The sequence below is a fragment of the Solanum lycopersicum genome, chromosome 8 (assembly GCF_036512215.1).
Source record: "Solanum lycopersicum chromosome 8, SLM_r2.1".
NCBI classification, from domain to species: domain Eukaryota; kingdom Viridiplantae; phylum Streptophyta; class Magnoliopsida; order Solanales; family Solanaceae; genus Solanum; species Solanum lycopersicum.
Window position 1 is genome coordinate 63,321,464 of NC_090807.1, and position 27,767 is coordinate 63,349,230.

The window sequence follows — 27,767 nt, forward strand, 5'->3', positions numbered from 1 at the left end:
ATAACCTCATTTTCAATTTAGTAAATAAAACTTTTGGTAAGTTATTTTAACTTGGTAACACAATTATTATACATAATATATACTTTAGGTTATTCAAGTAATTTTCGATGAATTAATAACTCAAGATACAAGTGTGTGTATGTATATATATATATATATATATATATATATATATATATATATAATTTTTATTTTTATTTTTAAAAAAGGTACGTATTGGCATGTTAGTCTACATCGTACCAAATCTAATTTTTCAAAAGATCTACTAATTAATGTCATTTTATTCATAAATAAACTAACGTGATAGGAGCATAACAAAGAATTTAGATCCATAAGTTTTTAGATCTGTCAAAATTTTATTTATTTGGTATATGGCCGACAACAATTAAATGTTTATCTCTAAAAATGGAATATTAGATCCTATGCAGATAATTTTAATAATAACTTGTTGATGCTTAATTGTTTTTTATATTAAAAAAAAAATGTTGATGTTTTACTACTAAATTAGGTAAATTTGTAATTAAAAATACAATCATAGATTTAAAAGTTATAAAAAAAATAGTTTTTTTAATATCTACGACACATCATGTTTCATTAATTTCAGTATTCTAATTTTTTCACTTAGCTTAAATTCGAAATTATGACACTTTTAGGTTAAAAAAGCTAGCTGCTACATAGCTTTATTATTAATCTAATACATTATTTTAATCCACCAGCTTTAAGCAACTATAAAGATATATCAAGATCAGTTCATTTAATTGCATTAAGTGTATCAAAAATAATAATTAAATTTAGATGCACCATAAAAGGACTCATGAAATTCATATGGAAGTATATAAGGTTAAAATTATTTTTTACATGTAAAACATATACCAATTCTCTTTTCTTTTCTATATTTGTTTATATATATATATATAGTCTAAATTTTTTAATAAAGAATCTGACTCCGCAATTTAAAGTAAGCTTTAAAAGAGAGAAAAAAAATCATAATAAAGACACTTACTTAGTAGGTGTTTGGTCATGTGATACCATGATATCGCGATATGGTATTGTGAGATAAAATCAGCATTTGAACATGTCATTTTACGCTGATTCTATCTCATGATTTCATATCATGAGATGTGATACCATTTTCTCCAAAATCATCATATGGAATCATATGGGAATACCATATCATGATTTGAGTTATTTTAGTATAAAAATTGATTTACGAGTTTATATTTTGTTAAAACGACACTAACCACTTATTTCACATGGAAATAAAATTTATGATTACTTTATTACTTTTTAAAATTTATTATTCTTACCGACATAAAATTTATTATTCTCACTAACATATAGTCATTATAACTCACACTTCACGACTGTTGAGTAATAATATCTTGAAAAGCCCGTGAAAGGTGTTTCATTTTTACTCAAATATATTAATGAAACAATTACTTAAGTGAGAATAAATAACTTTATAATAATTTATTATATGATTTTATGATTTTTTTTGTTTATTTGATAATATTGAATAAATAATTGAGTCTATTTTAATAATTTTAGAACTTATGAAATTTTTATGTTTATAACAAAATATTAAAATTCCATATTACATATTCAAACAAACCTTTAATTTACCTCATAATTCATATTATAATATCATATCATATCATATTATGATATTATATCGAATGGTATAAGTGTTGTTGGGAGATAGATCTGAACGTGACATACTATCAAGTGTGCCATTACATAAATGGCAGTCACATTCTGCCGACACTACTCCATTACAAAAAGTCATTATTTTAGTATATATTTTTCACTTCGATTTAATGGTTGAAATCAATCAATCGTTACTCAAAAATCTCAAATTTCAAATTTCAGCTTTAAATATAAATAAAGAATTGTTAAAAGTGTTACCTCAAAAATAAGTCATACAATGTGTGAATTAAGCGTCACCACAGATATCGAACACCTGATTGATTCTAGAATTCAATTATAGAACTCTATGAAAGTAGAGATAATTGAGAAACAAAATGGACTGAAGACCAAAGCATACATAATTTATTTTGAGTCTTATTTTCTTGTCATGTCAAGTGGGGTTGAACCCAATCTAAAACCACACTAATTCTTGAGCTAGCTGGCATAATTGTCCATCAAAGTCAAGGTCCATTATGTGAAGTCCATGAGGAGAACTATCATAGTATCTAATCATAAATCAAACACAATGTGATACAGAAATGTGACAGAAAGAAAGCACATTTAAAGGACAATGAAGCTTCCACATGAATTGTGTTATTGACAAAATTCTTGTGTTTTCTGATGCAGACAAGACTAATAATTAGATTAACAAGGCTATTCTGAGATGTGTATCATGTACCTAAGTGCGTGACACTGGGAACTGCATTTTGCCAGATGAATGGTACTACTATACAACAATCTAAAAACACGCGGCACAATTGTAGGATAAAAGCTCAGCATTTCACAGGCTCCTTGGCCTTCCATGGCCAGTTTCTTTGCTGAGTAGAGAGATTTGTATGTTGACCTGATGCTAGCCTGATTTCCTTGGCCTTCTTCCTCTTGCCCGAAGAGCTTAAAGAACCCTCAACTAGAAAAACAGAAAGACTAGAGTTCGTCAGTTTCCACTTTGAGGTATTGAGAGCCAAAATTCTTAAGGAAGACGTGAAAATAAATTTTCTACTAAAAATCAGATTAAACTTCACAACATCACAAGTAGTGTACACAGTTCAGCCATGAAAAACATGTTTCTTGATAACTAACTCCGACTTTTAAACAGGAAACAAGTATCGTCTCTAAGGGACATACATAGGACTGTAGGAGCAAAAGTTACACATATGTGTTTCAATCAACATGGACATTATCAACATGAAATTGTGTTACCTTTTGTTGCATGCATAAAGTTTTAATGCAAATGATAATGTGTGGTGGCAAGACTCAAACACAAGACCTTTGCATGTTTTGTTACCATGATAAAGAAATGGATTTTAGGCCTAACTCAACCCCAAAATCTAACTCATGAGGTAGGATTCGATCGACTGCAACAACAACTGTTTAACTCAAGATGAAGGTGGAAAAATGTCTTCCATACCTTGCCACTCCCAGACCACCTTACATTCACCTTTTACCATCTTTGGATATCTCTCTAGACGAGAATCTTCTTGAACCAGCTGCTCAACCTACAAAATATAGAGTAGTAATGTTGTAAAAGATAGAACCTTACAGTATTTTCTTCTTTTTTCTCAATCAAGAACGTTACGCTAAAGCATTCCAACTAGGCATAGGTAAAGTATGACGCATAGTACCATCCCTAAACCAAAAAAATGCAGGAGAAAAACCACAAGAGAAGTGGGACATGAGCACCTTTTTCCATAACATTGGATCTTTTCTTTCCTTGGGCGATAGAAGATGATCACGTAACAATGATGCCACCACCCAAGGTTCATGCTCGCCAGTCATACTTCTTGCACTCATTGCCTTCTCTTCAAGAACATCACAAGCCTATCATATCAAGAGAGATCAACAAATCCGAGAATCAACCCAACTGGCAAAAAATAAGACTAGTGACTTACATATCATGCAACTTGGGATGAACAGACTGTTTTTCTTAAATTTATCAGTTTTACTACTTTTTTTAAAAAAAAAAAACTTTTTTCCTTTAAAGCACTCTAAGTCCCTATCTAAAGAGTTTCCACTCTGTCATAAATTCATTCTCTTGTTATGTTCGTGACGTCTACTTGATCAACTTCCATATAAAACTCAGAAAGATCATTCTACTATTTGAGGCCTAACCATCTGAACTAGGGTGAATCACGAACCAGCTCAAAACTTGGGAATTTTGGGCGATCAAGAATGAATGCCTCCCGGGCTCAAGCTTAAAGAGACAAAATTAAAAGATCTAAACCTAATACTGTAACTTAGTGTACTAGGTAAGAAGAAGTTTTAAAAGAAGCGTTATCATTATTCTTTATTAGTGTGTTCCTCAGACAACTTGAGCACACATCAACTAATACCAGGCAGATTGTCCAGTTCACAAGCATAGGTTGTCAAGACAATACTGCCCGCATGGTTGGAGAAAATAGCCTAACACCAACTACTTAGTTGGGTTTCAAACCTAGATCTTCAATTGCTACTCCCATGCCTCAACACAGGACGATCATCCTTAGAGATGAAGCATTGTCATTTTATAACAAGTATAAAGAGTGCAGGTTCCTTAAATATTACACACGCTTCTTTTATCCTCTAAATATCACATGAATCATGAGGAAATGTATATAATAATGCATTTAACATCACAGCAGAATCGCAAGCATGCTTAAATTAATGGGGAGGCGGATATATAGTTAGTAGTAGTGAAACTTCATCTACAAATTCATGTATGCCTTATATTAACTATACTAAGAGAATATTATTTAACTAGATCAAAAAGCAATTTCCTTAAGTATCTATCTTATCAAAGGTGTGACATTATTTGACTAAATTAATGGGCGTCGAGGTAAGCTTTGAAGTACTAAAGCAGAAGAAAAATAATAGATGCTCAAAGGTGTAAGATGAGAGAACATTAAGAGGTCAGGGTTAATATTTACAACTGTATGAGAGGCTTATAATTGTTACCTAAGGCACATTTTCCCCTTAACCCTATAAGTGTAGGTCTATTGACTCAGTTATATTTAAAGGAGGTGAATTCTAGCATATTCAAACAGTATAGCCAGTACTAAATTGACGCTGAAAGTAAACAATGTCACAGGATAGATTTTCCAAGGAAAGAAAACGATGTTACAAACCTCATTATATATATGTTCCGCTTTAACTGACAAGTGGTACCTCCGACGGAGTTTTAACAATGTGAAAACGCATCCCAGTAGCTGTAAAACCCAATATTGTCAACAAGGTTTAGACAGTCATAACATAAGCTTTCAAAGGCTGCTCTTACTGTGGAGTACCAATGCACAAGCTGGAACCAATAACAAAGCATGCTCAAGAATCCAGCGCTGGATGCGACAGGAAACTGGTGTATAATGTAGGACCAGCAAAGGTGGACACTTCAGCTCTTCAATTCTAGACAAGGTGAAAAAACATTAATGAAAAAGAATATGATATACTTTCATCTGCTTTCTATAAGTCACGGTTAATAAACCTGCAGAGCATACCCATGATCATTCAGTCTTGTCTCTAAAACCTTGCGAAGTGCCTCCATTGCTCTTTTCATGGCATGAGCATAAACAGCCTCGTTCAATCCATACTCATCCATTATTTTAGATTCATTCACCTTCTCCCACAATTGGTTACCTTGAACCTAAAAGGCAAGCGTCAAACTTAAGGGAAATGTTACTGCAGTAGCTTTATAATATTAATACCTATCCAAAAAGTAGCTTTATACAAAGTTATTTGGGGATTTCTCTTTTTGAGTTTGTGCATGTTAAGTGTGTGCATGATTGATAGAGAGAGAGTACACAAGATTAAAAAAACGCACCCAAATAGTGCCAGTGCCAGTGCATGAATATTGAGCATGTTCTTCACAAAGGAGACCTTCTACTAACTTTGACTGCACATATAATTACATTATAGTATAAGCATTCAAAACCCAAAATTTAATCAACACTAAAATGTAATAACCAAAACTAAGTAGGTGTGACTCACAAGCTTTTTAGCTGTTTCGTTTATATTTGAATCTTCAACACACAAGTTCCCAAGCCTCCGGTAGCCATGAGCACACTCTAATTTGCCTTCACGACATACTCCATTAAGTGGACAAGGCTCACAGAGGTCTATACCCAAGAGAAACCATTAGAACACAACACAGCTATTGATATCAAAGAACAATGAAAAAGTTGGAAGTAAGTTAAGATGCCAGCACTGTAGAACATAGTGTTCCACAGTTCCATTTCTAAAAATGAAGAGGATCACACGATTTTGAGATGTTCTGAGAACATGAAAATGCAAACAGAAACACAAAGAAATAACATATAGTAAACCACATCACTGATTAGGAATTCGCTACCAGTGTTCCACATAAAATTACAAAAGAAGCTAACATCTAGCCACATTTTTGTTGAACTAGAATACTAAACTTAACCTGAGGAATTTACCCTTCTATACTAGTTATTACCCTGGTACAGATACAAGACTGACCAACATATATTCTAAATAGATATGCTCATAACTCATAAGCCAATTCCATCATTCTGAGTAATAAGCTTTTTAAAGCAAGAGTAAGTCATGAGCCAATCGAAAAACAGCCAGTTCAGTAATTAGTTTTTTCCCTGATTAAACTCTTATGAATTATGCTCCTCAATTTGAGAATTAGGTAAACTCGTGTAATATAAAGAGCAAAAGCTTCCTCCTTTCTTAGTCTCCAAACGATTTAATGCTCCTGACTCTAAAACTTCCTTATTTAGCATATGACATAAGATAACATTAACATAGTTGTAAAAAAATCAATATGACATCGAAAACTTTACACTGAAAAGTTCAAATTTGATAAACTCAAATGGTCAAATCTGTGAAAATTGTACAAGGAAGTACAGTAATTGTTAAAATCAGGCTTCACCCTAACTTATTGAGAGGAAAAAACAGACTGTGAACAAGATGAACTTACCGGTGAGAGAATCGTCGAAACCGGAATTACTGTCGCAAAAAGGTTTAGGTTGGCTATTGAGATAGGTGAAAACATAGTTGCAGGAAAATGCGACGGCGGAGGCAACGACGACGACGGCGATGAGCCTTGAAAACTCTGATTTAGAGGAAGGGAATAAGTTTGAGGAAGGTTGTAAAGGAATACTTCTGGATGATGTAGAAGGACGAGAAGCAGAAGAAGAAGAGGAAGTTTTGTTTTTGGTGGGTTTAGGGTTAGGGCTTTGAGAAGATGGTCGTGTTCGAGGACTGGAAGCCATTGATGAACACAACTCAAAGTTTAAACATTAGGGTTAGATTGCCCTTAAAAATAGTTTTTGCAAATCGACGAAAATATTCGAGACAGGGTGAGAGTGATTACAGTTAAAAAAAAAGGAAAATGAGATGGAGATATTAAGATGCTCATGATTTCGTGTGAGAGATTGGATAGTATGGTGTAACTTCGTATTGTTTGAAATATAATTTTAAATAAGAAAGAGTTAAAGATTTGTATTAAAATAAAAGATTAATAAATAGTGGAGTTCGATTTATGTCTTATTCTGTAAAGATTTAAGTTTGAGTCGTAGTGTTAGTCGTAAATCCTTGTACGTTTAAAACTTTTATGATACATTGTGTTTTGATTACTATACTATTTTGCGGTAGATTTTTTTAGACTTTGTTATGCTTTCTTTAGTTGAGTTTGATGAACTTAAGTTAATAGTTTCGCAAAAAATGACTTCTCTGTGTTCATGAAATAATAGTAAAGTGTTTGTACAATATTCTTTTTAGGCATAATACATAAATCTGTCCTTTAACTTTGCTTCAAATTATATTTATGTCCTTCAACTTTGTATGCGTACAAATAGACACTTAAATTTGTATAAAGTTAAATAAATAGACACACATTATTTTTTGTCCTACGTGTATTGTGTCATGTAGGACTCATGTGTTTATTTATGTAAAATTTGGATTGTTAAAATGCATGTTTGTGCATTATAAAAATTTAAAATTAAAGTTAAAATTTGAAGTCAAGTTTAGGATCCAATATATGTATTATGCCTCCTTTTTATGTGATTATATAATCATAAATTCAATCTATAATTATTAATTTCTTCACATAACAATAAAGTTAAAAGGGAAAAGGGTCTGATATACCTTTCAATTTTGTCATTTAAAGCGGATACAACCCCTCGTTATGAAAGTGGTTCATATATGTCCTTACCGTTATACAAACGGCTCACATATACCCATGCCGTTACAAAATGGCTCACATATACCCTTCATTTAAAGGAAGTTAAAAAAATTAGTTTTAAATTTATATCTATATTAATTTTTTTTAAAAATTATTTAGGGGTATATATGATTCTTCTATCAAAGTTTAAGGTATATTTTAACTTTTTTAATACATAAATTATTTTTTGATTTCTTTTATTATAATTATTTGAGTTTTTTATGCTTATTTTGTTTTTTTCTTTCATTTCCTTGTTTAAAGAAAAAAAAGTTAAACTATATTTTTTGTCAATATTGTAATTTGATTTTTGTATTCGAAGAAAAAGATTTGGTCATCTACAATAAATTTTACAAGAATATTAGTGAAACATAAATAAATTTGATTATCAAAACAATAATTCTAAATTAGTCATTGAAACAAAAAAAAGTCAAAAAAATATGTTTGACGAGGATTAAATTTACTCATATGGAATTATATATTATAGAAAAAATTAATAAAAAGTTAAATTAAAATTATCTTTTTTTTCATTTTCGTTAGAGAAAAAAGGTATATGTGAGTCATTTGTTTATAAGTAGAGGTATATATGAGACATTTTCATAACAAGGGGTATATCAGCTCCAAATGACAAAGTTGAGGGATATATCAGATTCTTTTCCAAGTTAAAATATGACCATTTTTACGTTAATTTAACAATATGTTATCTACAAATCATCATATTAGGAGTCATGGCTAATTTTAAATAATAATATGTAGGAGTGTGATAAAAAAGAAATGGTTGTATATCTGAATGACAAGTCTATATTATTTGTTATTAGTAGGTAACTACTTGCATATATCAAATATATTAGTTTTTTTTAATTTCTTATTTGGTGTTTTATATTTTGTTATAATTAAGTTGTTTGTTCAATTTATCTTTTATTTGAGATTAGAATTTTCTATATTAATATAATTTCATGCTTCAATTATGTGTTTATTATGAATCAATTCATGTTTTTACTCTATTTTCATTATAGAAATACAATATATTAGGATTCATTATTCAAACTTGAGATTTTTAAGAGGAAGAAATATTGATTGTCAATTATTATGTTTAATATATTAAATTATTAATATTTATCTTAATTTAAATTTTGTATTTTTATTCATTTATTTGTAGATTATTAAAATATTAACTCGTGCTCATATTTTTAATTCACTTTAATTAATACTTAAAATTTTAAAAATAATCATAAATACTTTCATAATTTATAGATTATCAAAATTTAAAAATATTAATTTGTGTTTATATTTTTAATTAACTTTATTTTAATATTTTAAATTGTGAAAATAATTATAAATATTTTCATAATTGAACTAATTTTATTTATATAGTAATATAAAAGAAGTCATGCAATATGAGATTCAAATTTAGTTGAGACTTACGAGATTCAAATTTAATCGAGGCTTCGGATAGTAGTAGGATATCAAACAACCCTCGATTTTCTCAGCTTCTCCTACATCTTTGTCGCGATTCTCCGGCGAAAACTCCAGTTGAATCTTGATCATCCAAGCAGCCGCTCGGCGATCGGAATCCTAAACTATTCCGAAAGTTCATCGGTGATCGGTATCCCCAAATCTCATCATTTTGTATTTAAATTTATTGTAATTAATTAGCTCTATATTTTTCAGAATATAAGTGATGGCTAATTATTGAATATTTATGGGAACTATTATGAACAGGACTCGAAGTTCTAGGGTTGAAATTGAGGGTTAGCTAGCCTATAACTAATTTATCTGCCAAAGTTTAAGTCTTTTTTCATTGATTCACCAGGCTATAGGTTCTTTTACTATTTTCTTTGTTAGATTGCCTTAAATATGGTCGAATTCCTTGGAGGAAATGGAAGTAGCCAGTGGAAAAAAAGCTGATGTGGGTGAAAGCTAACCCGGATTTCACCATAATCAAAAATAAAAATAAAAATGATCCATGAATCAAATGTTCATCAAGCATCAATGCGGAAATATGGTATTAATGCATATATGAAGTGATTTTACAGAAAAGTTTAGTTCTCGCTCTTGTTGATTTTAAAGTCTAGATAAAAGCCGAAATCTTTTTTGAGGTTCTGAATCCTAGGATTTAATACTAGAATAACAAGATCCTCTCTTTTGGTCTTTGGATGTCAAAGTAGGATCATGAGAGCCTAAAGTATATTTTGACATTTTTGCATTTACATGTCAATGAAGTATGTCTAAATCTGAGTATATGCTAAATATAACCCAAGGAAATAGCTCACATTGCCTAAAATCTGAGTTAGATAGCATATGTATTCCAAGTCAAGTTTATTGTTGTCGCTGTCTAAATTATACGGGCCCTACTCAAGTTGAAAAATAACGAGTAGGTTATGTACTAAATTTATACTTTTACCTAGAATCATAACCGAGGTTGTTCCTGTCTACCATGAAGTCCTTGGTAAATGGCAATTTGATGCTTTCAAGCACGTTGTTCGTGCTTGATTTCCGAATTGAGTGTGTTGAAAAAGAGAAGGGGATTCTCTGAGATGGTAAACTATATAACATTCTTGGATATCCACTGATGCAGCAATTATAATTTATCATGGACAACCTTGTCATATTTTAAAGAACTTCCCAACTTTTTGAAATGGTAGGTTACATTAATATGCATGCTATTAAGAAGTCTGGGAAAAACATCTTCATTTTTAGAGCATATAGAGAGAAATCATGTATTGCTCGTACACTCTTCTCTATTTAGCTCTCACTAATTAGTCTGTTGCAAAATAAACTACTAGTTGTACTTATATCCCCTGTTTCCTTTCTTGAAATAAACCAAAACTACTTGTTATATCGTATTTGATCATCTGCTGCTGATGCCTAGTCTGGTCATAAGCTTTTGATGTATTTATTTGCACTAAATTCTGTTCCAGTCCATTACAGAGTAATATGCTTCCTTGTTCGTGCTTTACTGAAGCAACTTGTGGAGTTTTTGACTTTCTAGGAAACCTGGATAAGGCAACAGTGAGGACTGTGGTCATCAATAATAATTTATTATACACATCATATGGTCTGACAATCCTTATTTTGAAACTGGCTTAATACACCCTTATTTAGCTTAGCTCTTTGTCCTATTGTTTCCTCTTAATTGCTCAATTTATTTATTACACTCATCATATGGTCTGGAAATTCTTATTTTGATAACTGGGCTTTAAATCTGCACTGCAGCGGTGCAGCCATTCTAGTGTATGATTTGGGCAAGATGGCGGACATGCCAGGTTATTTCAGAACATGCTTTCAGACAGGAAGGCTTGCTTGTTTGGCAATGTTAGTGTCTGGAGGGATTGTATTGCAAATACTGGTCCGCCCCATTGTCATTTCATATCCTACGAATTATAGGAACTTTTTCTGTATCTCGTTGTAATCATTTTTCGTGATTTGACTTTCCTTTTATGGTTTTGTAGGCATGTGCTTTGTATAATAACTGGTGGCCAATGTTGACAGGTGGGTTAAAAGCATAAATCTTGAATTAAATAGAAAATCATATCATGTGTGCTCGATCATCCCTTTGCTCTTACTCCCAGTCACCCCCTTGTACAAATTTAAACTAGATTTTTCATTTACTCTTACTTCCGGTCATCCCCTTGGGCAAAATTAGAAAACTCAGTGCTAATGTATCCATAAAAGGATTCAATTGTGTTAGAAAGATTTTTACTGTTTTTTAAGTTGGGTTATTTATTACAATTACATAATTTTGTGCTAGTCTTGGAGACCATGAATATTTAGAAGGCATAAAATGTGTTTTCTCATATTGACAAATCTTTTGTTATATTTGAGATTGTCGGAAATGCTTAATCTATCACGGATCCTGACTGTTGTTGGTATTTCTTGCTGTAGTTATAATGTATGTCACTCTGCCTATGCCTTTGGTGTTCTTTGCTGGTTCAGATACTTCCAGTCTCTACACCGAATCTGGAAGCTGGTGAGCCTTGTTTTCTTATGCGCATAATACTATGATACTTATTCTCAAGCATCAGGCCTCATATTTGATTTCAAACGACATGTATAACAGTTGGCTAAATGCAACTAAGTTCTTGACTGGAGCATCCACCGTTGGCAGCATTGCAATTCCGATCATCTTAAAACATGCTGGTGTTATTGGTTGGGGAGCCATGGCATTGGAGCTTTCATCCTTTTTCGTTTTTGTACTGTCCATCTTGTGTTATCTTGGGATGAACGAAGACGATGGCTACAGTATGTTCTGATATTGGCATTCTGCTTCCTGCTTTGTTTGTGTTCAACAGAATATCGAGCCTCAACTTTGCATACTCGGCGACCATGCCTCTTGTTGTTATGTTTTGTAGATAGAAACATTGTTATCTGTAAATTCTTGGCTGTCATAAGTCAAACATATCCCATGCGTGCTGTGCTGCATTTGATTATTTATATTTCTTGCAGGATGAATTCATTTTTATTGATTGAAATTTCATTTGTGTAATTGGAGAATAAAAGAAATGTCCCAATTTGTGAGAAGCATTTCATGATTAAACAGAACTTATTGATGCTATAATTCAACTAAATATAGTCCATACTAGTAAACAACCTTCACAGCATTTTGTTTTCGAAAAATTGAAAAGTTTCAAGGCGGAACGAGTTCATAGTAAAGAAAGACTCGGCATTCAGGCTAACCACCCGTTGGTGTAGTAGGTAGTGCGTTTAGCACGCCTCGATTAAACAAATAACTCTGAAACAAACAAAGCACGCCTCGTTTAAACAAATGACTCTGAAACAAACAAGAAGGTGAGACAGGACTCCTACTTACTTTTGGGGAGAAATTCTAGATATCTTAAACACCGGATCTTCGGAAGGATTCTTATTTGATAGGAGGGCATAGGCATTAGAGGATTTGATTCCACTTACATCAGTGCATGTAATACGAAATCATAAAGAAAGTTTGACTAGGATAAGTGAAAATATATCATGTGACCTTTTAAACAAGTGAGTCTACCTAAAAGTATCTACAACTTTCAACTCATTCCTTTTCTTCACTTTTAACCGTCTATTATTTTATAAATAGATTTCGATTTTTCCTGTCACTTTTAATAAATACGGAAAAAATAAAAAAAATTATATTTTATTTTTAGTATTAAATTAATTATTCATTCTTCAAATAAGGATATTATAGTAAAATAATTATATCAACCAACAAGAATTATAGTAAAGTACTAAGTACTCTTTCCTCATCCGAAGTCTTGAATTCGATTTTCTCTGAATATGGAATCGCCTATGTCAATTCAAATGCGATAATTAAAATAAACTATCCTCTTTAAGCAAACGTTTTTCTTTAATTAAATATCTCGATTCAACTTCAAACATGCCAACTGAAAATAAAGCTTCCTCTTCAAGTAAACATTGTCCTTAATTAAATGTCTCGGTTCGAGTTTGCCAAATTCAAATGTGAGTAAAAGAGTAAAAGGCATAATCACAAAATAAAAGGAGCAAATAAAAGAATAGCAAACTAGAAAGAAGTATAAACTCCATTGAAGACAGAGTGTTCTCTGGTTGAAGCTCAATTCAATTTTCCAGAACCAAAAAGAGCAAAAAGATGAACGAAAAGCAGCAATCACTTCTCCTCGAATCCGCCGCTCGTTTTCCTCCTCCCAAAGGTATTATTATTATAATGATTCACACATTGAATTTTCCGAGATCTCCTTCAAAAACTCCAATATTGTTATTCCCAATTTGACTTCTTTTTTTAAAAATCATTAGTTTATATAATAAGCGTTAGCTAATTTGGAATTGAGGCGTAATTGATTGATTGTTGACTGATTTCATATTGAATTTATGAATCAAATGGGACCAAGTGGGTGTAGAAATGCAAATGATTCATAAAAAAACAGACCCAACTAGTTTTGGATCGAGATGTAGTTGATTGATTGTTGATATGTATTCTAGGAAAATGTATGAGCTAAATGAATCCAAGAAGGTGTAGAAATGGAAATGATGCATAAAAAAAGAGATCCAACTAGTTTTGGATCGAGATGTCGATGAGTTGTTGATTGGTTTTCTTGTAAAATGTATCAGCTTAAATGAGTTCAAGTGAGTGTAGAAATGTAAAATGATTCATAAAAGTACAGACTCAACTAGTTTTGTATCGAGATGTAGTTGATTGGTTTTCTTGGACAATGTATGAGCCAAATGAGTCCAATTGGGTATAGAAAAGCAAATGATTCATAAAAAAACAGACTCAACTAGTTTTGGATTGAGATGTGGTTGATTGATTGTTGATTTGTTTTCTTGGAAAATGTATGAACAGGGGTGAAGCTATCGTACGGGACAGCTGGGTTTCGAGCTGATGCATCGTTGTTGGAATCAACGGTGTTCAGAGTGGGGATATTGGCGGCGTTAAGGTCGTTAAAGACTGGATCAGTTATAGGTTTGATGATCACTGCATCCCACAATCAAATATCAGACAATGGAGTCAAAGTGGCTGATCCAAGTGGTGGAATGTTGACTCAGGATTGGGAGCCTTTTGCTGATGCCATTGCTAATGCCCCTGATCCCCGTTCCCTCCTTCAGGTTCCAATGTTTTCTTTTTTAACATACATACACCAGTTTTGTGGTTTTAAAACTTTTTGAAAAATGGAAAAGAAAAAACTACAATCATTTTTCTTATATACTTATAATCATTCGAGTGGAAAAAATGTATGTTAATTTGATAAATCTGGATACTTTTGAAGGTTCCTATGATTATGAAATGGGCTGGAATAGAGCACAACGGGTACAAGTAGTTTGCAATTGAGGCATTATCTATGGTTACTGTTATAGTATACTGTTTAGGAAAAAGTGGATTACTTTACAAAAATTAAGATGGCTGCTGGAAATAAGGCTAGATAGAGGGATTGAGAGATATGGAAAATTGTTGGGTGAAAGTGTTGCTGAGAAAGGAAAGAAGGGGAAAATTCAACTGAAAGAGAAGAAAGAGATAATAAAATGAAGTTAGAATCTTTCGAATAAATTCTTGATTAAACTAATGGACAGAAGAGCCGAGTAGAGAAACTTTGAGTTGCTACAGGTGCAGTGGTCGAGAAGTTCAATACTTTCTTTATCGAGAAAATTTCCTTGCTTGTACATCTCTTTTGTTCAAGGTAGGGTTGGTGTTCAGACTTCTTCTAAATCAGTACTCATATGCCATGGCGTTGCATAATGGGCATTGGGCACAACTCATTTAAGTAGTTTAAGTTAGTGAAGTATATTATCACTATAGGGAAAAACTCATGTTCTCTCAGCCCCTTAATGATCACAACTTCCTATGATGGGTGATGGGGTGTATTAGTTCGATGGTTATCCTTTCACCTCTTCTGATAATCTTCTTAAAGTCATAGCTAGCACATGCCACTTGAACAAAAGTAGAAGAACAGAAACGAGAAAATAAGTATTCTTAGAGTATAACTGGCAAGATGAAACAAATGTTGGACATTTCTTGTAATTGGTTTTTGTAATTTTTCTATTGGTTGAACTTCCCATAATTAGTATTGAGAAGGTGGAAAGAGGGTTCCTTTTTCTAGATTATTGGAAGTTCAACATTATTATAATGTGATTCTGGACTGTTGCTATTGATTGAGACTCCAATATGTAGTTATAGTTGCACTGCATGACTGAGTTACTTTGGTGCTTATAATGATTTTTAGTGATGATGATAAAGTAGTTTGACATTTGCACAGCTCATAAAAATTTGATGTTATCTTCTCTGTTTTGCGCTTCTTCCTGTAGTCCATTGCATCAAGTAATGGATTAGTATTCTGTCAATTAGCTAGGTTCTGATTCATAATATCTTGTCTGGAAACAGCTAATAACTGAATTTGCAAAGGAAGAAGATATTGGCTTTGAAGGAAGACAACCACCGGAGGTGTTATTAGGAAGAGACACAAGGCCTAGTGGAGAGCCTCTTCTTGACGCTGCCAAACAAGTATGTCTTTTGTGTAGCTTCCATGGGCTTTGTTCACTTTTCTTTAGTCAGTCTATCTGCTTTACTGCAGTTAAATTGAGGTGGAACACAGACTGCTATAGGCTCTGGCCTCGTGCATCATATTGTTATGCACTCAGTTATTTTCTTATTAAATTTATCTGGTGGCTGGCTAGATGATTCTGTAGAAAAAAAAAATTTTGGCCTATTTCTGTTCTCTGTGTTAGGTTTGATATTTCTCCTCCTTCTTTTCCTTGTCTTTTAATGATTATGCCTCCTGTTGGCCTTCCATTTTATGCATAAACTTGCAGAATACAACTGCCAAAAGAGCTTTAAGTTAGATAGAACAATATGATTTACAATTCAGTTGTACTTATCAGTACTAAATATCAATTGAAAGGGAATAACTTCAATTGTTGGAGCAATTGGAACTGACATGGGAGTAGTTACAACACCACAACTGCATTGGATGGTTCGAGCAAGAAATAGAGGCCTGGAGGCATCTGAATCTAGTTATTTTCATCAACTTTCAAGCTCTTTCAGGTCAGTTTGAGTCGACTGTTTATTGAAGCCTTTAAATTTAGTTGATACGTTTTGATAGAAATGCTACCAACTTCTATAGGTGTTTGATGGATTTGAAGCCTGAGGGAATCAGGAAAAATGGTGATGATAATGCATTGGTGGTGGACGGGGCAGATGGTGTTGGTGGTGAAAAGCTTGAACATTTCAAGAAGATGTTGACTGGGTTGTGCATTGAAGTTCGTAACCGGGGAGAAGGTATGCTTAATGAAGGTGTTGGTGCTGACTATGTGCAAAAAGAGAAGGTTGCTCCACGTGGATTTGGTCCTGCTGATGCTGGCTTAAGGTGACACATCTTGTTATTCTTTTATAGAATAACTTTTGTTGAACAATGTCTAATCACCGTGTTTGGCTATCTAGTGAGCCTAGTTCTGTTTAACTGTAACATGGCAATCACTAATTTAATTTTCATTTGGATGGAAGTTGAGTAATATGAACCTATTTTACCTATCCAAGAATATAGGAGTAGTGTGGACCTACTGTCTAGATACAAACCAGAAAGAGGAAATCTGAATACATCCTATGTGATTTCTCCCACTGGTGAGTGGTGACGATGATTTGGTTTAACTTGTTTTCATCATATGGATTTGTTAAGATCCTTTTTATACCTATGTTGTTGCACTTCTGTTGCCTTCCTTGGCCTTATTTAGGATGCTATGTTTGCATAGGAGTTGCTAACCTGATAAGGCCTCTTAGATTGCACTCTGTTGCAATTTCCAACTCGATGGAAATTCGATTCCAAGAAACACAACATTTAGGAAGATCTTCATTAAGAAGATTCTTATCTTATACTCATATCTAGTCACAGTGGATACAGGTTATGGTTAGCATCATTTGTTTTTATGGTAATCTTACTGTTTCTCCAATACTTGTTAAAATCCTCATTTTCCATAGTAGAGAAGCGGAAATTGATTACTTTAATGCTCCTAGTGGTTCAGGTGTGCCAGTTTGGACGGGGATGCTGATCGACTAGTCTATTTTTCAGTTATATTGAATGAAAGTAACAAGATTGAACTCGTTGATGGAGACAAGATATTGTCTTTGTATGCCTTATTTATCAAGGAGCAATTAAGTATTTTGAACGATGGTGAAAGCAACAAAAATAATGACTCTTACCAAGCACATTTAGGTGTTGTACAGACAGCTTATGCGAATGGAGCATCAACTGATTACCTTAAAGAGATGGGTCTAGAAGTTGTGCTTACTCCAACAGGAGTCAAATACTTGCATGAACAAGCTGCTGAATTTGATATTGGCATATATTTTGAGGCGAATGGGCATGGAACTATCTTGTTTTCAGAAGCTTATCTATGCCGGCTGGAGTCTACTCACAAGACACTTTTATCAACATCAGAAGGTCTGAGCCAATCTCCTTTGTTACTGTGATGGCCCTTAACTACCTTTATCTAAACACCTATTTTATCTTAACTTATTTTAGGTTCAGCAAAACAGAAGGCTGCTTCAAGACTTTTGGCTGTCAGTCAGTTGATTAATCAGGCCGTGGGAGATGCTTTAAGTGGACTTCTTCTAGTGGAGGTTATCTTGCAATACATGGGATGGTCCATATGTAGATGGAATGAGCTTTATCATGATCTACCTAGCAGACAATTAAAGGTCATTCTTCTACCTTTGCATTCGAGTTACAAGAATTCAAATCCATCATTAGGGACTTCAATTACTGTTTTAATACCGTTGATATTCTGATTGCTGTTGTTCCTATTGGCATAGATCCATAGACTTAGAAATTCGCTGTTGTTCTCTGTCGACTAGCATGATGGTGCAGTACTACTGATTACTAATCAGCGTGTGGCGAACTGCCCATAAACAAACACTGGATTCCAATGTTGATGAGACTTCTGTATCAGATATTTAGTTGTGTAGTATAACATATTAATTTTGTTTTGGCTTCAAGTATAGTTTTCTTTTCTCTCATGTCCCTTGTTCAGATCATGAGGTATGCACAAGACATGTGAATTCTTTGAAAACAGTTGCAGAATTACCCTCATTTTGTTCATGGCTAATGGATTGAACCCCATATGTTTCATTTTCTTAATAGAAATAGAAATAGTCATTAATGCAATAAATGAGTAAACAGTCAATTCACTGTTTTAACTTATCTATCATCCACTTGGGCTAAATCAAAAGCTAAGGAGAGAGTAAAGAAAGAAGGTTAAAATACAGAACTAATAGCTAAAAAGAAGGGTAAGAAGAACACATAAATTCAGCTAATCCAGTAGCTCAAGTGCATTTCATCACATTCAGAAATAAATAAACCAATAGACACAGGTTAGGCTGTGATTAGGCAGTGATGTCTCAAAACTATAAAGTTTCTCTTTTTTCCACCCGTTCCTCATCAATTCATAATTGTTGGGAGGGACTCGGGGTGGGACATGCACTATCCGTTGTATGTGAGCTTGAATGGGTCTGTTTGTAGGTAGTTCATCTTATTATAAGGAAATTTCACTTTGAAAGTATTCCAAGATCCTCGTATTTTCAGGTAAAGGTTGGCGACAGAACTGCAGTTGTCACAGCTAATGCAGAGACTGTGGCTGTTCAGCCTGTTGGTATTCAAGAAGCCATTAATGCTGAAATAGGTAATTCACATCAACTTACTTACCATGGTGAATTACAAATTTGTGATTAGTTTTTGTTCTAATAGAAGGAGATGTAAGTGTGTCTCCCCCTTGCTTCCCCCACTCGTGGTGGTAGCAGGAATGTTTAGTTTCTATGTTTTCCAGTTGCAGCCTCCATAAACAAATGTTGAACTTCAATTTTCAGCCAAGAAAAGTTAAAAAGAACCCACAACTTGTCTAGCTGCTTATTTCTTATGGCCCCCTATATACATCCATTGCTTAATCATGTGTTACAAGTGCCTTATCTTGATCAAATATGTCAACATGTGCAAATTTTTGTCATTGAATACTCTCTAATAAGCTATTAAACCTGTATTTCTTAATTTATCCAGCAAAATATCCCCGAGGACGATGTTTCATTAGACCTTCTGGGACTGAGGATGTTGTAAGAGTATATGCTGAAGCAACCACCCAGGATGCTGCAGATGCACTAGCCTCTTCAGTTGCAAGACTTGTGGATCAGTATCTCGGTTCTGGCTCTGCTTGATTGAACTCACTAACAAAATCGTACTCCGAATTTTGATAATATTTTAACTGCTTTTTAACAGATAAAATGCTGAACTATCTGATAAAAGATCATCGTTTTCTATCTGCTTTGGGTGTTAGTGAGATAAGGTTTATGGTCCTCGACCTCTCTCTTGTAGAGTTATTGAAAAATATTTGGAAACATATTCTAGTTAATAATTATATGCATTTTTTTAAAAATACTTTTGATAATCATTGCATCTTCATTTTTATGTATGTTGCTCAGATTTTGTATTTACATTTTCCATTTCTAATTGAATTTATGTTGCTTAGATTTTGTATTTACATTTTCATTCTAATTGTTTATGACACAAAACAACTTACAGTATAGGTCTAGCATTCGAGAAAACTCAGAGGTGCAGTACCTGGTTTTTCAATTACACCTTGTAACACTTGCAATATGAATCTGCCTACTACCAAGGCAAATAATAACCTTATAAACATCAATTCAAACTATACAGACACAAGCATCAAGAGAAGACACAACAGTAAACACTAATTCTTTCCCTTCTTTCTATTTCTCAAAACACACAGTTAGAGGAGGCTTTCCCAGTCTAATGGTGTCCAAAAAGCACCAATCTTATCGATAGTGCATCGATAAAGTACACCCACAAATGAAACTACATATCATGTGTTTTCAATTTTACCAGATGTGAAACAATATTCGCCCCTTCATAGTGGAGCTGTCTTGGATAACCTATTTCTTACCAGTCAATCTTCTAAGGGAAGGAGAAGATTAATGACCATTTGTACCTAAATGGTTCTGAAGAGTCACTAAAATTGTATGTTTTATAGTAACACATCAATAACCAAACCATTCAAGCATATGCAGAACACAGGAAAACAATGAGATATAGGAAGTTATTCGCCAGACTTAAAACTTACAGCAAAAAGAACCTCTTGCAAAACCATGACAACCTTGGAAAGCTTCAATTCCGTTGCAAAATACCTTTTTAGAGTATTTTGTAGAGTTATTATCACGTTTACAACAGAAAATTTGCAAAATCTTAGCACTGGAAAAAGTATCTTGAGACTTCACAAACACTAACCATGAAAAATACTCAATCGGCAAGCAACAAGAATAGCTATAAACTTGTAAGGATGCATCAAAATAGAACACATTTGCACCTGACTGCACCCACATTTCTTCGTCTAACCGTCAAAAGAAACTTCGCCATACTTCTTCAAACAATACAGACAGGAAAGAAGAGGATACCCTTTTGTTTACAGATTAGAAAGATCTCTTTTTTCTTGATTCTTAAGAACACAACGGACCGTTGCCCGTCAAATCAAACAAACAAAGAAGGTGACCCCGTTGTGTTCTTATCTTTCCAGGTTCACAACTCATTTCCTTCAATTACTACAGACCTATTAAACTAATCACAGACTTTCCACAGAGACTGTCCATTGAAATTGCTTATAAGATCATAGTGCTATAAAATTGAAACAAGTTGGCATTTGTCTTCTCCTTCAGTTCTTCCTAGTCATAGGATCATAGCTAACACACATTAATAGCCTCAATAAGAATATCAACCATGCCTAAGTTATAACAACATATCCATATACTCGGAGTCTAGGGAGTGTAGAGTCTACGTAGTCGTTACCCCTACCTAGAGGTAGAGAGGTTGTTTCGAATAGACCCTCGCTTTCAAGCTTTCAACTATGCTTCAAGCCTCCAATTAACCAACATAAATCAATTACCATCAATCCCTAACTAATCGGGATGGGCTGGATAAATCATGCTCTTAAAGCTTTAAGGGAAACAAAAATTCAGAATAGCAACCACACAAACTTAAAAACAAAAACATAAAAATGCATCCAAAAGCTATTATCAAGAACATGAAACCAGTAAATTCCCAACTAAATTAGGGTTTTTTCATTACGTCATGTTCAGTAAATTACACTAAATTCAGCAAAAAAGAGAACCTTTTTAACTCAAAATCACAAATCTTCCTCACAAGTTCCATACGAACTCTTTCCTTTGCTTACCCCAATCAGAAAACCACTCGAAATTGAGGAGCATCCGACCCACTCGCCGGCATAAGCTCCCAACGGCAAGGCTCGAGCTCGTCAGAAACAGGACAATACCCGGCAAGTGTGACCTTATCAACAGAAGCAGCCACAGACCCAAATTCGAAAACGGTTATGTCGGTCGGCGGTGGGTTGGGCCTGGAAACCTCAACAGCTCCGTTCATGCCGGGAACCTCCGGCTTGTCGGAAGAGATTTGGGGTTTCGGGTCGGGTTTTTGGGTTGTTTTAGGGGTTTCATTTTTGTCGCCTTTCCACCATGACAGAATCCCCATGGCTATTTCGCTGCTTACACACTGTAGTGCGGATAATCGGATTTCCTCTATATTTAAATTGTGATACCCTCGATAGTTTTTATGTTTAGTGCTTTCGTTTCTCGTTTAATCAAACTCGATATCTTTAATTTATAAAAAAAAATTATGAATGGTATAAAGATCTATTTTTGTTGGATTGATCTAGTGGGTTGAATTTTATGGTTGAGTTAATATCATTTATTGAATTAATTCGTAAATTAAATGCTTGATAATTTAATGTTCAGATCAAGATAATATAATTTTTCTAATAAGAATTAATATCCATGTGACATGATATTTTTTTTAGAGGTGAATAAAGTTGCACCTTTCAACTTTAGATACCATAATGAAAATTTCACCATTCGACAAGCTACAATTTTTGTTTAGATAATCATACTAAATCATTAAAGATTAAGAAATTCATATTAATTAACTAAAAGTGCTTATATCCCGCAAACTACATTGATATTGATATGTGAGTTAAACTTATGTCTCATATTAATTAATTGAAAGTGCTTATATCCCGTGTTAATTATCTAAAGACGGGGTAGATGAATGAGTCATGCTTAGAAAATTATGTCATGTCAATTTTTAATTATTTGAAGATGTATAATTTCGTTTTTTAAACATTATCTAACGACGATTGCAATTGATAAAATTTGAAAGAATTGAATACTCAAAAGTTATGTTACATAGAATGACTCTTTATGATGTCGTATAAAATGCCAATCGACAGAAGCAATTACTCATTATTTTTATTATAATCACATGACACACCACTCTTCTTATTACGAAGAGTGTATGAAAATGCTTTTTTGTTGCTATATACTGAAATTTAAAGTAAAGACAATCTCACAAAGAACAAACTTAACATTGTATTTTTGTAAATCTAAAAAATTAATTTGATATGATTCGATCCGATCGACTTTTTAAAAACCATAATCACCCTTTAAATAAACCTTCTTTCTTCACTAGGATAAATAAAAATCCACATTTTCTCCTTCCCCTCCCTCAAGATCAGCAAACGACTAGATTCTCCAAACAACTGATCAAATGCTCCACCTATGAGCAACAAAATAGAAATGATATTGTCGTTAATCTATTGGAAACCACCTCTCTACCTCCACGAGGCAGAGGTAAGGTCTACGTACATCTTATCCTCCTTGAACTCCACTTATGTCACTGTCTTTTCATGGAGCATTATTTTTCATCAACTTTATGGATATTTTTTAAAATACTTTTTTGATACATGAGATTTTTAAGTCCTTTTCAAACCTGTAGAATCATGAACTGAATCATTGCTCAGTCAATGTATGTGAAAACATTCGTACTGGAAATATAGGTTAATTGCTTTAAAACAGAGAATTGCTAAAAGCTTCTCTACATGTTCCTAAATACTATTGAGAATTTAAAAGAGTTGGAGAAGGAATGCAGATCAAAAGAGAGAGGCTAGATTGTTGTTGTAACGCACATATATAGCCAATGGAAGACCGGTGACCCTGGTTGGGGGGCCAGAGGAGGAAGAAAGGAAATTGAGAACGGATTTTACCAGCAAACACTACTATAATTGTGCTTTATTAAGGGATGCAATGCCTACGTCTAAAATAAGAGGAATGCTAGGACTTTTGAGCAAAGGTTCAACATGAACTTTGCTCAACATGACTGTTCCTTTCAATGTCGGAGACCATGCCAGCTTGAACACACCACAACTAATCTATGACAGCCTGCAGCAACCCACAAGCATAGTCAGGTCAACTTTCCCCAACTATGGCAGCATAGACGGCTCACTGGGTGTCATAGTTGGGGGTCAAATGACTCAAACCTAAGGTCTTCAGGTTGTTATTTACAAAATCTCAATTACACATCAGCCCCTTAGTTACAAATTTCAACAAGATGATCTATACCTAGCCTAATCAGGTAGCACAAGCAATTCTATCTCCTACGTTTGAACACTTGAGTTTTTCATACAGACCATTACAAAAAAAAAAAAAATTACCATACAAAGTACAAATTATCATTTTTACCAACTTTTGATAAAATGTCCATATATTCATTTGATAAGGAGTGACATTGCCTATGCATTCTTATTATCAAGTTAATCTTGTGGCCGGTAGATCGATAGCCAAGTTAATATATCCGCTAAATAGCTCCGATCTTCCTTTTGCCACAAAATCCTGCTGCTAGAGCTAATCAAGAAAGTTAAAGTAACACTTATTTTCTGCATCAAGCTGAGTCGCTTACTATCCTATACTGCATAATGATTGCACAGCAGACTTAATTCTAGCTAATAGCAAGAAAAAAAATTGAAAGAGTGATATTGTAACATTTAACAATTTGAAGCATCAAAGCATTTTGATTCCAGCCATCACAAAGTGTCAAGATCAAAGATTTGACATTAAACGTCAAGAGATTATCTTTAGCGAACTGCAACTCAAAATTTGGAAGGACAATTCCATGCTTAGCATACGGCATACGCACTGTGAGCACAATCTCCACAAAGTGGAAATGCATTTATTCATATAAATCATTGTCAAGTTACAGATTTCATAGAACATAACTTCAAAACTTTTTAACTGAACAACTGGTCGACTTACAATTTCTTCCTCAACAAATCACAATGTCAATTAATGAAGTAGTGATTTCGAACAAATAAGTAAGTATTGTATATCGTAAAATATGTTACCTCAACATAGCTGAAAATTTTCCTATGAGATTTGAATCAATAACTGATCTTTATGCCTAAGCTTCAGCATTAGCAGACTTAGAGCTTCTAAAATCCTTCTTCAACTCAGCCATTCTTTTCATACAAGCTGCTTTGTTCTTCCCAGGCACAGCAGCTGCTATTTTCTCCCACCTCATTGCCACTTCCTTTGGAAATGTCTTCAATGCATTAAGCAAAGCTAAATCCTCCCCACTACTCCATCCACTCTCCACCGCCTTTTTCGCCTCCACATTTTCGAAATCAGCCTCATTTCCACCCTCAGCTCTCTTATCAACTGTTTTCCTGTCCTTCAAAAACCTCTGATAGGAATCCCCATCACTCATTTTCTTCTCACCCAATTCTTTAGATTTCTTAATCACACTTTCCACTTTGTATCTCCCGTTAAACCCATCTGCTATCGCCTCCCACCGCCCCGGTTTCCCCACTGGATGCTTCCCCGTCATCTTCCTCAGCAACTCCTCATCCCCTTCATTCCACACACCATCCCCCACTTTTTTCTCCAGATTCGCAACCGACCCATTACTATTCTTCGAATTTGCCACCGACCCATTAGTTTTCTCCGGTTTTAGATCATAATTGGTAGCTAACACAGGCTCAAAGTCAACATTTTTCTTGGTGGGTCTGTTAGATCTTCTGTTTGATTTTTTCGTATCGGGTTCGGTATCAGAAAGATCATCTTTAGGCAGGTCTTGAATGGGTTCTCCGAGTCCGACCCGGATATCACCACCTGTGACAGAAGAAGGAGCAAACGGTCCGACAAGGAGGGAAAGAGAGATCCATAAGAAGATGGATCCGAAGGGTTCAAAAGAGAAATAGAGGATCGAAAGAGCGAAGAAAAGAACAGCAAGAGAGATGGAGATGATGATTCCGGGTCGGTATAGAGAACGGGTTTGGGTTTCCGGATCGGAATTGGATTGCTGCAATGGCTTTGATTGGAAGAGAAATCTGGGTTTGGCGTCTTCGTCTAAGAACTCCATTGACAAACGAAAGGTCAGTGCCTGAAAGCTTAATTTTTTCTTATTTTACAAAACTTATACTATGTGATAAAATTGAGAAAAATGCAAAAATTGATCCTTTATGTTTGTAGTAAGTTAAAAGTGATCCTTTAATAGATCGAAGAAGTATCGAGAGACGGGAAGAGTGATTGTTCAAGACATGATATATCTTCAGCTTATAGATAATGTGATTGTAGATAACAAGTTATGAAGGTTGCATGTTAGGGCAGAAAGTTAGTAGATAGCACAGGGTTGTTGTTCTTGGTTTTTCGAGTGTTACTGTTATTGTACTAGTTTTATTATTGTAGTAGTTCTTATTTTTCATACCTATCATTATTTGTTGTTAATCGTGTTTCAAATATCGCACTATTTTCTTATTCTTGTTCCTTTCTGGTAGATTTTACATTGTTTTTCTTGTTGGTTGTTATATTTTCAACATTGTTTTCTTTTTCTTTGTACTTGAATTTGTTGTTATTAATCGAACATCTTTGAAAAACAATCTATCTACCTCGACAAGGTAATGATATGATTCGTCTATATTCTACCATCTTCGAATCGTGCTTATGGAATTTCACGCTAAGGAAACCTTTTCAATACATGAGAAGCGCAGTGTCTGCGAAGATATTGTTCGACTACGATATGGAGCTTTTTTAACGAGCATATCAGTGGATTAGCCAGAACCAAAACGAGTACTAAGTACATATGTCGTCTGCTATTCAAGTAACTTTCTGAACTCTGGGTCTCACTGAAATGACGACAGAAATGCCTTTTTGTTATTGTCAAATTTATTTTTTATTTTTGTTAACATATAACAAACTCTAGTTGTTATCATAGTTAGTGAGATGTGAAGATCAACATGAACTTGAGGTGCATTTCATATATATCTTTTTATATAAATGCATGAAAGCAAGATCGCAACATACCATACTTTAACAATAAGTATCATATTAAATTAAGTAAAAATTCATGTATATGTTTTACAAGTCACACTCTTAATCTTTAAACGTACATAATTTGACTCTTATAAAAATAATTAGATAAAACATCTTCCTTAATTTTGTGTTTTACTCCTAATTTCTGCTTAGGCAACAAAAATAAAAATCACAAACACCACAATTACAGCTTCGAGGAAAGCATAAATTGCAGGCGCAACCCCCCAAATTAAGCAATAGCAAATTTCTGCCCCCCATCTTCTCTTTTGATGAAACATCTTCTCTCTTAACTTTTAAACTTGACACATTGGGTACTAAAACTGGTGAATTTCTAGCACTTTTAGTACTATTAACATTGCAACAAATTGGAGAAATGGTAATCAATATTACCAACGTAATTGCTGTATAATTAGGAGATGAAATCCCTGTTGCCATGGCTTAGAGAATAGTTAATCACTTAAGTATAACCTCTAATGATACGATTTGTGTAGTGATTAATGTGTCCTAAGCAAAGGTTTATATAGTGTTAGGAGAGAGCCTTAATAATTCAAGAATAAAAAATTGAAGGGCCAAAATTGTTTTCTTGTGTTTATTTTTTACAATATAAGTATTAATCAAGGATTTAGAGGTTTAATATTTTGGAGAGTGAAGCCAAAATATAAAGACAAGTAATTGAAGATGAATAAATTGGCAAGCCGGATCATAGCATCTTAATTATTTGCTATATATAACCGGAGGCGGATTTAGAATATAAGTACACATGAGTATTTTCGATATAAAATATAAATTTATTTGTAAAAAATAAAGACTCGTGAAAGTTATAACAAAAAAATAAACATGAATCCATAAAATTTAAATCTTGAATCTGTCTTTGCCTGTTATAATCTCACTAGAATCTCCCCTATACAATTTCAATTAACATTGAATATTCTCTTTATATAATACCATCAAAAAACAAAAACAAAATTTGACTTAGTACTCATTTGCTTAGAGTAATTTGTCACATTATTTATTAGTAACTAACTACTTCTGTTTTATGTTTTTTCAATTTCTTGACATTTTCTCTTATAAATATAGTGACATGCACATACATCGACTATTTTATCAATTACTCACAACAATCTTACACTAGTACATGAGAAACATAGAAATTTGGAACTATCACGTAAAAAATTACAAAAAAGTTGTCAAAAAAGAAAGGGACATTCTTTAAACGAACAAACAATAGCACGAATATATTACCAAGTCAAGTTGAAAACCTTT

The 27,767-nt window shown here is 33.6% G+C and overlaps 5 protein-coding genes across 5 annotated transcripts; 2 read left to right on the forward strand and 3 right to left on the reverse strand.

Annotated features, from left to right (window-relative positions):
- Positions 1–2,228: 2,228 nt before the first annotated feature.
- Positions 2,229–7,153, reverse strand: LOC101261143 (uncharacterized). The gene is made up of 9 exons (XM_004245820.5): positions 6,602–7,153; positions 5,644–5,771; positions 5,477–5,548; positions 5,154–5,299; positions 4,947–5,061; positions 4,788–4,868; positions 3,367–3,504; positions 3,095–3,182; positions 2,229–2,593 (listed from the first exon to the last, which is right to left on the reverse strand). The coding sequence occupies exons 1-9, from the start codon at positions 6,894–6,896 to the stop codon at positions 2,460–2,462; spliced, it is 1,197 nt and encodes a 398-aa protein (XP_004245868.1). The 5' UTR covers positions 6,897–7,153; the 3' UTR covers positions 2,229–2,459.
- A 2,060-nt stretch (positions 7,154–9,213) lies between these two features.
- On the forward strand, positions 9,214–12,364 carry LOC101260847 (vacuolar protein sorting-associated protein 55 homolog). The gene is made up of 5 exons (XM_010327247.4): positions 9,214–9,449; positions 11,060–11,192; positions 11,296–11,335; positions 11,729–11,813; positions 11,904–12,364. The coding sequence occupies exons 2-5, from the start codon at positions 11,094–11,096 to the stop codon at positions 12,094–12,096; spliced, it is 417 nt and encodes a 138-aa protein (XP_010325549.1). The 5' UTR covers positions 9,214–9,449; positions 11,060–11,093; the 3' UTR covers positions 12,097–12,364.
- Positions 12,365–13,077: 713 nt separating this feature from the next.
- LOC101260254 (phosphoacetylglucosamine mutase) lies at positions 13,078–19,726 on the forward strand. The gene is made up of 9 exons (XM_004245817.5): positions 13,078–13,497; positions 14,148–14,410; positions 15,681–15,800; positions 16,198–16,340; positions 16,420–16,662; positions 17,315–17,733; positions 17,815–17,990; positions 18,874–18,970; positions 19,342–19,726. Exons 1-9 carry the CDS (start codon positions 13,437–13,439, stop codon positions 19,494–19,496), a joined length of 1,677 nt encoding a protein of 558 aa, XP_004245865.1. The 5' UTR covers positions 13,078–13,436; the 3' UTR covers positions 19,497–19,726.
- A 1,661-nt stretch (positions 19,727–21,387) lies between these two features.
- Positions 21,388–21,935, reverse strand: LOC101260559 (uncharacterized). The gene has a single exon (XM_010327246.4). The coding sequence runs from the start codon at positions 21,835–21,837 to the stop codon at positions 21,529–21,531; it is 309 nt and encodes a 102-aa protein (XP_010325548.1). The 5' UTR covers positions 21,838–21,935; the 3' UTR covers positions 21,388–21,528.
- Positions 21,936–24,335: 2,400 nt separating this feature from the next.
- On the reverse strand, positions 24,336–27,681 carry LOC101259963 (transcription factor MAMYB). Its single transcript, XM_004245816.5, has one exon. It carries the CDS (start codon positions 25,552–25,554, stop codon positions 24,595–24,597), a length of 960 nt encoding a protein of 319 aa, XP_004245864.1. The 5' UTR covers positions 25,555–27,681; the 3' UTR covers positions 24,336–24,594.
- Positions 27,682–27,767: the final 86 nt, after the last annotated feature.

Excerpts from the sequence above, each read along its gene's own strand:
- LOC101260847 (XM_010327247.4), top strand. The coding sequence starts at position 11,094 with ATGGCGGACATGCCAGGTTATTTCAGAACATGCTTTCAGACAGGAAGG. Across the intron at positions 11,193-11,295 it reads GGATTGTATTGCAAATACTG|GCATGTGCTTTGTATAATAA; the intron begins GTCCGCCCCATT and ends ATGGTTTTGTAG. Across the intron at positions 11,336-11,728 it reads CTGGTGGCCAATGTTGACAG|TTATAATGTATGTCACTCTG; the intron begins GTGGGTTAAAAG and ends TTCTTGCTGTAG.
- LOC101259963 (XM_004245816.5), bottom strand. The coding sequence starts at position 25,554 with ATGGAGTTCTTAGACGAAGACGCCAAACCCAGATTTCTCTTCCAATCA.
- LOC101260254 (XM_004245817.5), top strand. The coding sequence starts at position 13,437 with ATGAACGAAAAGCAGCAATCACTTCTCCTCGAATCCGCCGCTCGTTTT. Across the intron at positions 16,341-16,419 it reads CAACTTTCAAGCTCTTTCAG|GTGTTTGATGGATTTGAAGC; the intron begins GTCAGTTTGAGT and ends CAACTTCTATAG. Across the intron at positions 18,971-19,341 it reads AGCCATTAATGCTGAAATAG|CAAAATATCCCCGAGGACGA; the intron begins GTAATTCACATC and ends TAATTTATCCAG.
- LOC101261143 (XM_004245820.5), bottom strand. The coding sequence starts at position 6,896 with ATGGCTTCCAGTCCTCGAACACGACCATCTTCTCAAAGCCCTAACCCT. Across the intron at positions 5,549-5,643 it reads ACGAAACAGCTAAAAAGCTT|TCAAAGTTAGTAGAAGGTCT; the intron begins GTGAGTCACACC and ends TTATATGTGCAG. Across the intron at positions 4,869-4,946 it reads TGGTTCCAGCTTGTGCATTG|CTACTGGGATGCGTTTTCAC; the intron begins GTACTCCACAGT and ends TGGGTTTTACAG.
- LOC101260559 (XM_010327246.4), bottom strand. The coding sequence starts at position 21,837 with ATGGGGATTCTGTCATGGTGGAAAGGCGACAAAAATGAAACCCCTAAA.